Below are 14,544 nucleotides of genomic sequence, written 5' to 3' on the forward strand. Positions count from 1 at the left end.
TATATTTTAGGGCTGTTAAACGATTAATCGCGATTAATCACATCCGTGTATAATAAACGTAATAAACGTGTGTATGTGGTGTATAATTATTTTATATTTTTAAATACACACATATGCTTGTATATATAAGAAATATTTGCATGTATATACTGTATATAGATTTATATATAAATAATATAATATATAATTTTTCTTAAATATATACATGGACGTGTGTGTATTTATATATACAAAATAATTATAGACCGCACACACACATTTATTATGTAAACACAAACTTTTATTTTGGATGCAATTAATCGTTTAACATCCCTAATATATATATATATATACATATATGTTTGTTTTTTGTTCAATAAATGCAACATTTCACATTAAAATAGAGTGGAGGCCTTTAAAATCCATTTTTTGAAGTGAGAAAACTGCCATCTGGAGGCGTTAAAAATTTAAAAAATGTGTGTAATGTCCCGTAACCCACTGTATAGCTCCCTATATAAAGGCTAAGATGGCTTGAGGGCGAGTAAATCATGAGCTAACTTTTATTTTAAAGTGAACTACTCCTTTAACGAAACGCGTAAGTGCGTGTAACTAACGTAAATCAAGCAAGCTAGTGTGCATAGGCCACGAAGTGCTGGCGAAATAACACATTAGCGGACCGGAGGGAATAATATGGAAATGTTTTTTTTTTATGTATTCAAGCACTCAAGGATTTTTTAAATCAGATTCACAAACTTGGGAACCCATTTTATTCCGGTTTGAGTTTGAGGAAGGATATCATATCCGAAGCGAATGACATCTGATAACTTCAGGATGATGTACGTCTGGTCAGGGATGCGAAGGTCATTCACGAAGGTCTGAGGAGACACCAGATGACACAAACACCATATAAAACAAAACTGATAGTGGAGCGAGCAAGAAAGCGTTTATCATGTTGTCGTTTGTAATCACACCTTTTTATCAGTAAATCAAGCATGTCAAATCTGTACTTTAATCAAAGCCTTTGAAAAACAGGCCCATCACGATCATGAATTTTTTGTACTGACGATTAATTGTGATTTAAATCTGTTTGGTTTATGTTACTTACAGTGTAAGCCTCATACTTAATTTTTTTACTTTAAATCGTATATAACAATAACAATTATGACACAATAGACCCACATGATTTACTTTAATGCTGTGAAATATATATATATATATATATATATATATATATATATATATATATATATATATATATTAGGGCTGTCAAAAGATTAATCGTGATTAATCACATCCAAAATAAAAGTTTGTGTTTACATAATATATGTTTGTGTACGGTGTATAATTATTTATATATATATATATATATATATATATATATATATATATATATATATATATATATATATATATATATAAAACAAACACAATCATGTATATATTTAAGAAAAATTGGTTATATTTATATATAATATAAATTATATAAATGTATATACAGTATATAAATGCAATTATTCCTTAAATATATACATGAATGTGTGTGTATTTATACATAATAATTCTACACAGTACACACACATATATTATGTAAACACAAACTTTTATTTTGGATGTGATTAATCACGATTCATCTTTTGACAGCCCTAATATATATATATATATATATATATATATATATATATATATACACACACACATATATATATATATATAAATACTATAATATAATTGAATAAAACAAATAAAGCTTTATACAATACATATAATATATGCAGTCTGATTAAACCCACAAACCTTCATTTCGTAAGATGATATTATATATGCGAGTTTAATTGTATTTAAATTGTATTGTGTATATATAGCTTTATTCTAGTATATTTTATTAAATTCTATTTTTTATATTATATACATAATTTTCAGACTGCATATAATGCAATATAATCTGAAAATTATGTATATAATATAAACTACATAAAAAAATATAATTTTATATACTAGAATATAATATAATCAAATATACTAGAATAAAGCTATATACACAATACATTAATATAATATAATATATGCAGTGTGATTAAACCCACAAACCTTTATTTCGTACATACCATCTTTATGTACTTTACAAAAGTTGTTTTTTATATGCTTTGGCAAAATGTGATTAAAATTTTCAATGCACAATTATTGCAGTTATCTCAAACAATTCGGATTAGTTTAAAAAGAAAAAGATTTTTTTTTATCAATAACCGCAACAGACCCATTTAAAATTGTAGTTTGTATATCACACCATTTGATGAAAGAAACTGCATTTAAAATGTTTAGCTGTATAAAATCCATGTGTGTGTTAGTTATGAACATGAGGGAGCTCACCCCGTTGAGGCTGCCCAGATCTTTGACCAGGTGCTCGTCTGTGGACGTGTCGTAGTTGATCACAGCGTGCTGTTTGTCCACACTGCGAGACTGAAGGTGCAAAGAACAGAACATGAGCTTATCACAGAATAAACGATCCAATGCAAACGACCAGAAAACAAGCTTGAGTGTTAAACGTCTGCGGATGTGTTCACAGGAGCTCAAGGCCTACCGGAGAACAGAGCCATGGCAATCAGTCCTATCAGACGAACATGAAGACTCGGCCACAGGAAGCCACAATTACCCAGCATTACCAGAGCTAGTGTTCATACATCAAAGCAGATCTGCCCACACTCGTTATCTGCCTCATTAGTGAGATGATGTCACTGTTCAGAGAGTGTGTGTTGCTCTGCTCAATGTTACGCTTGTTGAATCTAGCCAACCGAGGCTCATTTACAAGCATCTGAAGATTATCTGTGATGCATTCGACTTTCCCCTCACTCTTTACATGCATAATAAACATGTATGCATCATATGAAAATATATTGCGGTATATTTTATATATATATATATAATATTTATATTTATACGCGTTATTAACGGCGTTAACGCAAACCCATTTTAACGGCGTACATTTTTTTATCGCGAGATTAACGCCTAGCAAACTTTGTCGTTTTTTTCACATACTTTTGCAACAACTAGTAAGGTTATTAAAACTACAACACCACACCGGATCTAGACGAGAAACAAAACAACAGGCGCGCCGCACACACTTGTTTGGGCTTGTGATGTGAACCGGCCAAAGAGTGGGCAAGAAGCGCAGCGCCGAGCCGCGTCAGGACAACTCGTATCGCACATCGGACGCGCACTTTCTCAGTTTATGGCCAGCAATAAAAACGCAGAACGGCGCCGCCGGTGTGTGTACACTCAGAGTAATGTGTTCGAATTTTAAATACGCGGCGCTGCGCTTCTCGTCTGGTGTGCGTTCCCTTTAACGTTACGTTTTGAGTGGATGAATGATGAGCGCGAGACGCCGAAATGGATGCCAATAAGATTCTGAATGGAAAGTTTACTTTTAAAAAGTTCCCAAATGGTTCAATTGACAAGACCAAAGTAATCTGTGTGTTGTGTCGTTGTGAACTGAGCTATCATCGCGGCACGTCCAGTCTAAAATACCACTCGATGGTCAAGCACACACACACACACACACACACAGCTGATGCGTTTCTACGCGCACTCGTCAATATCAGTAACGTCACCTCGTCAGTATTTCTTTCACCCTTTTATTGATGGACAGGGTTACATTGTGTGAGAGATTATTTGAATGTTAGTGTGAAATTGAACACAGTATATGTTGTTTTCAATAAAAAACATTTGCACAAAGCAAGCCGATCCAATTTTCCATGTTGATAAGAGCATTAAAATGAGAAGAAAAAAAATAATGGGACAAAAAGAAATCAAGAGACATTTAGAATATATAAAAATGTGCGATTAATTGCGAGTTAACCATGACAATTCGATTAATCACGATTAAATATTTGAATCGTTTGACAGCACTAATAACTATATATATATATATTTTTTTACTTTAGATCGTATTCAACAATAAAAGAAAATATAATGAAATAGACCCACATGATTTACTTTAATGCTGTGAAAACGATTATGTATATAATACAAAGTAAACTATATAAATATAATTTAATAAAAAATAATATGGCTATATACACTATACATATATTATTATATAATGTTATATTATTTGTTTTGTAGTTTGATTAAACCCACAAACCTTAATGATATATAATAATATTTAAAAAAATTATTAATAATAAAATTAAAATTATTATGTATATAATATCAACTATAAAATAATGCATCATATGAATGAAAGTACAAAAAAGTTGCACTGTAGAGAGAGAGAGAGAGAGAGAGAGAGAGAGAGAGAGAGAGAGAGAGAGAGAGAGAGAGAGAGAGAGAGAGAGAGAGAGAGAGAGAGAGAGAGAGAGAGAGAGAGAGAGAGAGAGAGAGAGAGAGAGAGAGAGAGAGAGAGAGAGAGAGAGTGTATTTGTGTATATATTTTTGTGTGTGTATATAAAATATACATAGAGAGAGAGAGAGAGAGAGAGAGAGGGAGGTTTGGATGCATGAATGGACAGAACGAGGCTTTTGACTCTGCGGTGAGAGGGCCGAGCTGGACTGACCACAGATCAACACAACCACATAAACAGAATCAAATCACTGCATTCTAGAGTCAGCAGAACAAGAGAGAGAAGCAGAGGCACGTTTGTGGAGTTGAGTTTAAAGTAATCGACCCTTCACTAACAGTTACTGTAGAACATGAGCTAAATGAACGAAATTCTGTGCATTTCAGTTAATTCAGTAAATGGTTTAATGGACATACAGGGTTCGTACAGATACTGTAAAAATTTAATTCCAAGACTTTTAAAGCACTACTTTTTTGGTTTTCAAGGACTACAATCTGAGACAATTTGATGGCGACTGCAGAAAGCAAAAGCCGAATCCCGGACATTTTGGACGATCTCGACGGCCGGACGTGTCCGGGAAAAAGAGGACGGTCACCGCTAGTACTCCGCTTTCTCCACAGAACAAGAGCCCGTTAGCTTAGCTTCCAGATAAAAGATGGCTGACACTGTTTTTACATTCTGTGAGTGAGATCCCCCCTCTATGGGCGGGCTGAAAACATGCGGATCTAGCGCCTCCTACTGGCTGTAGTCTCTCGCTTCTGGCCGATGACACAAAATGGCGATTTTTGCGCCATCTGAGGATTTTTTACAGACAAAAAATACATAAATCTCTCGTCTCAGGGGGACATGAGGGAGGGAAGCACAGTCATTTGAAAATACTACAGGTTTTCTACTGATACAAAGCTTAATACTAAATCCTGAAGTATTCCTTTAAGGAGTGAGTCATTGAGTCATTCATTCAAACGATTCATTCAAGAATGATGCAGTGGTTTATGAATGAGTCATTATCTACTACGCCCTAAAAGCATGTACTCTTTTTGTGAAGAAAAAGTAGATAGTTTTGAGTGTGTATCAGAAGAGTAGACAAGCTTTGGGACAAACTATCAAGTCATTTGCGTGTTTCTGCAAACTATCACAGTAAACTGGCCTGTCAATCATCTTGTCAAAGATAAAAATCCTCCACATTTTATTTAAAGGGATAGTTCACACAAATATAAACTCTGTCAGTGATTACTCTCCCTCATGTTGTTCAACCCCGTCAGACTTTCCTTCATCTTCGGGACACAAATGAAGATATTAATGATTAAATCTGAGAGCGGTCTCACTCCTCCATCGGCTTCTGTGTGTACTTCAGAAGAACGGAGGCTCCCTATTGGCCAGCATCACACAAATGACCAGCGTCGGCCAATAATAGGATCTTTTGTGACGTCATTGTTTATGTTTTTCACGTTGCATCATGGGAATCGTGTGGCAAGAAACACCGCTAGATACCTGTAATTTGATTGTTTTGCACGTTTGTAGGAGGATGTAGAGAAGAAGATGGTTCACTCTTGCTGTGTGGTCGATTGTACGGCTCGTTGGGGGCCTACTAAAAAGTTTTTCGAATTCCCTCCGAAAAGGATCGCGAAAAACGAAAGAAATGAAATGGTTGTGTGCAATTAGGCGATTGAACCTGGACGCTCCGAAGAAAGCCTGGATTCCTGCAGCTTCTGAGTTTGTGAGGCTCATTTTGTTCATGGTTAATCTTAGTAACTATGTATTTATAGAAGATTGAATAAAAAAAAATATAAAAAACTGAGTCAAATCAACCGAGTCATACGTTTTCGCGTTCTAATTCAGGTCTTTTAGCACGATCACTGCTTTCTGTTTGGCAGAAAAGATCGGCCCAACTTTTCGAGAAACAAAATAATCATAGGCCTCCAGACTTTTGAAAGCCTTTAATCTTTCATGAGTGAAGGGTCCAGGGGTTTCTATTAAAGGGGTCATGACATGTTTTTTTTTATTTTATTATTATGTTCCCTTAGGTGCAATTATAGTATTACTATAGTTTTTTTTACAAAAAACTTTTAAAATGTAGTGATTTATGACCTTTTCCCTGTTTCTCATCCTCTGATTCCAACAGTCTGTTTTGGGGGTGTTTCCCCTTTAAGAGTTCAGTGTTAACGCCCACTGTTATGATTGGCTAACGTCAGTGCCTATGCATCAATTATTAACGCCCCCAGCCAGAACATTTGCGGATTCAGCGTATTTAAAAAGTAGTTTAAAGTTTTAAATACATTACTTACAGTTTGCGTCGTCGTTGTTGAGCCCAGAATAGTCGGCACGGACTTATATTTGAGCAACAGTTTTCTGGCAAAGCCAGCATCATTTTGGGATTTGTTCTCAAAACAATCATCCTTCAAATGTACAGAACAAACGCTTAAACTAACACAGCCAAAGTGCATCCATTTTCCCTGACGACTGGATCTTTCGCAGCGTATTCAAAGATGTTGTTTGTCCACAGCAGGAACAGCACATCTGCGGCATCGTAATCTCCCTGCAGACCCACTCGCTGTCCGTCGACTGAACACTTGTGAGGCGCGCAGCGCGCGGGCGCGACAAAGATACGAAATGAGCGTAGTTGTCTTGCGCTTAAAGCGCAGCTGTCTTGTGCTGGAGGCGGTCATATGCAAACGCTGGTACGTCACTTCGTACCGTGACGTCACTTCTTACCATGGATCCAGAACGAGCTGTATTTAGAGCTTGATTAAATAAATGATTCGTTTATAATGGGGAGGACGTCTTAAGCTATGAAACTTGCAGGACGTTTTAATGGTACAAAGACCTCTTATATACCAAAAGATCAAGGCAAATTTGGTTTCTCATGTCATGACCCCTTTAAATAAGAATAAAATGTCTCCCCAGCAGATTGGTGGCCAAGACACGGGCGAGTCGGACCAACGTTTTTTGTCATCCCAGATCTCATATGGGCTTTGAATAACTTTGATTTTGTCACCAATACAAATTTTGAGCTTCTCTCCAAACCTCCTCCGGCCTTAAGATGTTAAACTGCTTATATATTGTGGATTTCGCCCGCTAACTCTCTTGAAAGTGCTCGTCGCGTCTTCACAGCCCGCCATACTGTTTGTTTTGTTGCCACACAACCACTCGCGCATGCGTACAAAGATGTCAACAAAGATCCTCCTATAGTGAGCCTCCGTTCTGACGTGTGCACACAGAAGAACATCAAGAGTTGAATAAAGTCGTTTTTTTGCGCACAAAAAGTATTCTGGTCGCTTGATAAACTGAAGGTTGAGCCGCTGTAGCCACTCGGACTATTTTAAACATTGTCTTTACTAACTTTCTGGGCCGGCAAGTTTAAATTACAACAGAAGCCTATGGAGGAGTGAGACAGCGCTCAGATTTAATCATTAATATCTTCATTTGTGTTCTGAAGATGAAGGAGAGTGTGACGGGGTTGAACAACATGAGGGAGAGTAATCACTGACAGAGTTTATATTTCTGGGGTGAACTACCCCTTTAAAGCCGTGGATCAGAGAGATGTGTGTGTAGTGTCGGACCTGTAGCATCAGTTCACAGTCCTCTCGGCCCACAAAGATCATCTCGCGGGGCAAACGGTGGCGTGTGCCGGAGCTGCTCACCAGGAACCACGACGTCACACTCATCTTCACAACTCCATCAACTTCCTACGGGAGAAACGAGTGGAAAAACACATCCGTCATAATCTGACAACACAACAACTGCGACCTGGACTGTTAAAACTGCTATCATCTAAAACCATTTGAAACATTCAAATGTATGCTTTGGTAACACTTTACAATAAGGTTCATTAGTTAATGTATTAACTAACACGAACTAACCATGAGCAAGCCATTTGTTACTGTATTTATTAATCTTTGTTAATGTTAGTGAATAAAAAACACAGCTGTTCATGTTAGTTCACAGTGCATTAACTAATCTTAACAAGATTTGAATACAGTATTAGTAAATGTTAACATTAACAAAGATTAATAAATGCTGTATACGTGGAGTTCATTATTAGTTCATGTTAACTAACTAACCTTATTGTAAAGCCTTACCAAAGCTTTTTTAATGAGCTCATGTTTGTAGTGATATTAAAGTTTTTACTTTTATAGGTTCATTTCCAGATTTTCATTGAGGAACAAAAGTAGAGCAGGATTTTATCGATCAGAAAATTATTGTATGGTGAAATTTTGCTATTAAATGTTGGTAAAGCGGTGGGTGAAGTGTTTCTAGGTCAATTATTAAATATGAGCAAATATGATCATGTGAACAGTCTTAAATCATGCTGGATAATAAATCAATCAATCAAACTATAGGCTAACGTTAATCAATGTGTCAAAGTGAAATTATTCTGGTTTGTGTTACTGGTATCACGGTAACGTTACAGTTGTTATATTATTCAGATAACCATGTTATTTTAGCTTCTGGTTCGTTTAAAATTTAATTGATCAGGACAAAGTTCAAGTCCAGACCTTTAAAAGAATATCTGACATAATATCTATGTAAAATAAAACATTAAATCAGAAACAGACCATATGTAAGGTGTATACAGGTGTAAAACAGCTAACAGCTCAAACAAACCTGTAAATCAACATTCATTGATATTAAACCCAAGATTTCACGAACTATAAGCGTTAATCCAAACCTCACAGTCACTATTCTTCGTTCATGAGACACAACTACAACATGACAACACAAAAAACGCCATTTAAACAGATAAACACACCGAAAAGAGAGTAAACCGAGGCAGAACTGAGCAGGTAAAACACACACACCTTCTCTAGTGAAGCTCCGCGCGGCTAAAGCTCAACAGGAAGTTTATTCCTGACATTCCCGAACATCCGAGCGCTTAAACACACACTTTACGACACACAAACACGAGTTTAATGCGTCTCCATCACTGCGAGAGGGAGAGACCTGGTGTAGCCGGAGTTTGAGGCTGTTATTCCCGACGGATCGAGAGACTTTTATCCGCGAGCGTCTGTCAGAGTCCGTCGGTTGGTGACGTCACCGCGGCCGCAGCGCCTCCACCTGAAACTCCAGCCAGAAAAACTAGATCCACCTTTAATCGTCTCTGGATTACAGCATAAAGGTCCGCGTGCGCGATTATTGTTGTCCGAATGCATTTGATGCATAGTTATATAGTTACAGATATTGATGTGGTATTCTATTGCACAAATGGTATCCGGACACTAGAGCCACACTTAAAATGTGTAGGCTAAATGTTTTTGCACGAGATAAGAAAATAAGTGGAAGCGAGTTTCATTCGAGATCAGAGAGAATTAAAGTATTAATGGCGTGTTGTGGTTGTTTTACTATAAAAAAAATATATGAATCGCGATTAATCTCATCTAACACAATTGTTTGTTTATGTAGAAGTAGCCTAGTGTGTGTGTGTGTGTGTGTGTGTGTGTGTGTGTGTGTGTGTGTGAGTGAGTGAGTGAGTGAGTGAGAGAGAGAGATAGTGTCTGTCTCTGTGTGTGTGTGTGAGAGAGAGAGAGAGATAGTGTGTGTGTGTGTGTGTGTGTGTGTGTGTGTGTGTGTGTGGTGTGTGTGAGAGAGAGAGAGTGTGCATTTGTGTATATATTTTTGTGTAGCCTATGTGTATAAAATGTATTAAACTTTTATATTAGATGTGATTATGACGCTTTAACATTTATTTTACATTAAATAAATCTACAATACTCCAAATATACAGTAAAGTGATGTGATATTAGAATCATTTAACATTAATGAGTCATATTCATTAACACGGAAGCATTTTTATTATTATTATGGTATGTAATTTACATTACATTTAATAATTTAGCAGATGTTTTTATCCAACAATAGGACAACAGTATGCAAGTGCCCAGTTTAGTCTATTTTTTTTAAATAGATATAGAATAGAAGAGAATTATGACATATTTATGTCACTATTATATTTATGTCATAATTATGAAACATCATTACTATGACATAGGCCAGGGCCTATACATAAAAAGTCATAATTGATGCAAGTATCTTATAAATGACTTGGTATGTCATTATTTCGACTTTTTATGTCATAATTATGATTTACAAAAGCAATTTTTTTTCTTATGTGGTCATAATAATTTTATATAATTTTCTAATAACGGTCTTCCATGCGGTTGAGTTTGTTCTCCGCTAGATGGCGCTGTTCACCACAGGGAGATCACCTGATCAAGATCGAGATGAAATCATTCATTCAATGATCATTCAAATCATTAAAAATCAAGTTAAATTAGCTAAAATTAACAAAAAAATCCTTATTTTACTGATCCTCAATAACCAACTGTTTTTCACTGAAGAATCAGGATTCTCACAGTCTTGGAAAACCAGAGGGAATTTTGTGATTTCTAGACTTCTAAAACAAAATATGGGTTATATTGAGTGTAAACTATTTTTTTTTTATTCATATCCAGTAATAAAAAACTTCCACTATTATTGTAGACATTGGGGGCGAAAAAAGGTCAGGAAAGATGCGAACTGATGATGATAAATAAACAAAATAAACAACAAGAACTTGAAGTACAGAGGAAGTTACAAATCATGACATTTAATGCGCATTATGAAGTGAAGCCGACTCTGAGATCAACAATAACACGATATTTACAAGCAACACATGCTTTCTGTTATCATTTGTAAGAACCTTCAGAAAAAGCATGTAAATCTCATGCATTAATGGGACAGAAACAGACACGAGTGTGTGTGTGTGTGAGACTGGGCTGATGTTTAATAGTGTGAGCAGTAAAGCTGACTGTGTTTCTGCGCGAGCACAGCTGGTGTGTTTCCTCTGGGGTTTGTCCTGCTCTTCATCCAGCTGTGAGGGTTTAACCAACATCTGGCCCACAGACGCAACATCTGCTTCTCCTGACCGACTGACGCCGGGGCTAGTTGTCACACGTCCAGTCAATACTCGCCAGGATGGGTTTATTATTCATATCTACTTATTTCTCAGGAAAAAAGGCACCGCTTGTTGATCTTTTTGAACTGTGGTAATCTTCCATAAATGTATAGACTATTGTATGGCAATATTTTTAAAGTCTGTGGTGAAAATCAAGTTTTTAATGTGACAAACCATGTGTAAGTTCATAAGTGGACAGCATTGCTGAGTATTTTCTGCTTAAAACTGCAGTGAACCAAAGACAGTCTCAAACACACGGTTTGAAATCGCTGGTGTTTCTGACGTCACAATCTACCTTGTAACCAATCAGATCAACGTGTGATCGTCAACCAGTGGATCTCTGAGTGAGGGAGTGGAGGCGGGGCTCATTTGCATATTCATAGAACCGCGCATACTAAATGAGGCAATGGTGTCGAGTTACATTCAAGCTACTTTAAGGCACGAAGAAATTATTTGCAAGGAAAGAATTTAAATATGTAATTTTGGTGATTAAAATGTTAAGGGACAATTATTGACCACAGAGAGACTTTGACATCCATTGAAGCTTTACATTGAACATCTCATTAATATATGCAGTGTCAAAAATAGAAGGGTAACCTGCAAAAATATCTGGTAACACTTTACAATGAGGTTTCATTTTTAGATTAATTCTATGCAGTGTTGGGGTAGTTACTCAAAAAAAGTAACTAGTTACTAGTTACTAGTTACTTCTGTAAATTGTAATGAGATTACTTTACTAGTTACTGCATTTGAAAAGTAACTTCACTACTTATTACTTTACTTTCCCGTTTCTTAATTTACCGTGTAGATACATGGACAAACATCATAGCCCTATCATCATTTAGCCTGCATGTCCGCATAGTGTTTATAAATGTAGCCGATAAAAATGGCATGTAAAACCATATAAAATAACTATCCCTGTCTGCACAAAGAAATATGCCTCACTGTAAAATCTACAAACAACAGGATTATGTCCGTGGTGGTAGACACATGATCAGGGCTGGACAGAGATAAACATTGTATTTTATTTTGACGGAAACTGCAAAACTGAAACTTTCTTCTCCATCTGTATTTTGACCATAGACCGTATATAAGAGATTTTGACAGATACACTGACACTGCACGCTCGCTCAAAGCCCAAGGGGGAGGCGTTTAAAGATGTGATTGGGCCAGTCCAGTGTCAATCAAGAAAATAACCAATGGGCCAATCTAAGTGTTTCATGGGCCGGTCTGTCAGAAAAAAAACTAATGCTGACTTTTTTTAACCAATGCATTACACCAGCACTTACCCAGCGCCGCCAATTAAGCAAAACAAAACGAATGGGCCGCCGATGTACGAGTTTTATGAGCCGTTAAGACAAACGAACAAAAAAGTTTTAGATGCATCGGATCGGCCCAAAAAGCCGTGAATCTCCCGGTAGTCCCGATGTCCAGTACTTGCCTGCCAGGGCATAGAGTGAATTTCTGGCAAATATTTTTGTCCTTTCGAGCAATAAACTGAAAGTAATGTGAATATCGCCACTGGCCGAAACTCGCGTCTCCATCTCCATTCCTCTCTGTCCTTCGCACCAGCAGCTACGTCACTCAAATCGATCTCTATGGCAACGGTGCCCAGGCAAGCACACACACACAGGCATGCACGCACCACTTCGACAGATCAGAGCTTTACACACATGAAAACACGGCTTGGGTAACGCAGGAAAGCGCGTTCCTATAGTCTAGTAAAGTAGTATAGTTACTGATATTTTTAGTGTAATGCGTTACTTTACTTCGTTACCCAAAAAAGTAATATCGTTACTGTAATCCGTTATTTTGTAACTCGTTACCCCCAACACTGATTCTATGTATTGAGCTCATGGTTACCGATTTAAAGGAACACGCCGACTTCTTGTGACTTTATCTTATTCCCCGTATCCCCCAGAGTTAGATAAGTCCATACACACCCTTCTCATCTCCGTGCGTGCCGTAACTCTGTCTGACCGCTAGCCTAGCTTAGCACAAAGACTGGAGGTAAATGGCTCCAGCTAGCATACTGCTCCCGATAAGTGACAACATAACGCCAACATTTTCCTCTTTACATGTTGTGATTTGTATAGTCACAGCGTGTGCAAACAGAGAGCAGAGAGTTCGCTCAGAGTATTGCGCTAATCACTCCGCAGAAGTAGCAGTGCTTCGCCTTCTGAGAATATAGTTCCCAGTGTGTGTACGGTTAGAAGATGGCTGTGTCTCATGTGACCTTGTTATTTGCACACGCTGTGACTATACAAATCACAACATGTAGAGAGGAAAATGTTGGCGTTATTTTGTCACTTATTGGGAGCAGTATGCTAGCTGGAGCCATTTACCTCCAGTCTTTGTGCTAAGCTAGGCTAGCAGTGGGTGTGTCAGACAGAGTTACGGCACGCACAGAGATGAGAAGGGTATGTGTGGACTGATCTAACTCTGGGGGATACGGGGAATAAGATAAAGTCACAAAAAGTCGCTGTGTTCCTTTAAATATTTTTTCTGTTTCAAATTACACTTAGAAGAACATAGATGTATAGACGCAGATGTATAGAACATGTATAGAGGCAGATGTATAGATGTATAGATGCAGATGTATAGAACATGTATAGATGCAGATGTATAGAACATGTATAGATGCAGATGTATAGAACATGTATAAATGCAGACGTATAGAACATGTATAGATGCAGACGTATAGAACATGTATAGATGCAGATGTATAGAACATGTATAGATGCAGATGTATAGAAGATGTATAGACGCAGATGTATAGATGTATAGATGCAGATGTATAGAACATGTATAGACGCAGATGTATAGAACATGTATAGAGGCAGATGTATAGATGTATAGATGCAGATGTATAGAACATGTATAGAGGCAGATGTATAGATGTATAGATGCAGATGTATAGAACATGTATAGACGCAGATGTATAGAACATGTATAGAGGCAGATGTATAGATGTATAGATGCAGATGTATAGAACATGTATAGATGCAGATGTATAGAACATGTATAGATGCAGATGTATAGAACATGTATAAATGCAGACGTATAGAACATGTATAGATGCAGACGTATAGAACATGTATAGATGCAGATGTATAGAACATGTATAGATGCAGATGTATAGAAGATGTATAGACGCAGATGTATAGAAGATGTATAGATGCAGATGTATAGAACATGTATAGACGCAGATGTATAGAACATGTATAGATGCAGATGTATAGAAGATGTATAGATGCAGATGTATAGAATATGTATAGACGCAGATGTATAGAAGATGTA

The 14,544-nt window shown here is 36.9% G+C and overlaps 1 protein-coding gene across 4 annotated transcripts in view; it reads right to left on the minus strand.

Moving 5' to 3' along the window:
• cep170ba (centrosomal protein 170Ba) overlaps nt 1-9,378 on the minus strand; it is a 45,878-nt gene extending 36,500 nt beyond the window's left edge. For 2 of the 4 annotated variants that reach the window (XM_079634028.1, XM_079634027.1), the window contains exons 1-4: nt 9,113-9,378; nt 7,874-7,999; nt 2,347-2,436; nt 776-854 (exon numbers count right to left, since the gene is read on the minus strand). In XM_079634028.1, coding sequence (XP_079490154.1) covers nt 776-854; nt 2,347-2,436; nt 7,874-7,978 — 274 coding nt within the window. In that variant the 5' untranslated portion in view covers nt 7,979-7,999; nt 9,113-9,378. Of the gene's footprint in view, nt 1-773; nt 855-2,346; nt 2,437-7,873; nt 8,000-9,112 lie in introns of all 4 variants that reach the window. The other 2 variants (XM_079634025.1, XM_079634026.1) reach the window with 2 other exon arrangements.
• Between the last annotated feature and the right edge of the window lie 5,166 nt (nt 9,379-14,544).

Source organism: Phoxinus phoxinus (assembly GCF_949152265.1).
Source record: "Phoxinus phoxinus genome assembly, chromosome: 13".
Lineage (NCBI taxonomy): Eukaryota > Metazoa > Chordata > Actinopteri > Cypriniformes > Leuciscidae > Phoxinus > Phoxinus phoxinus.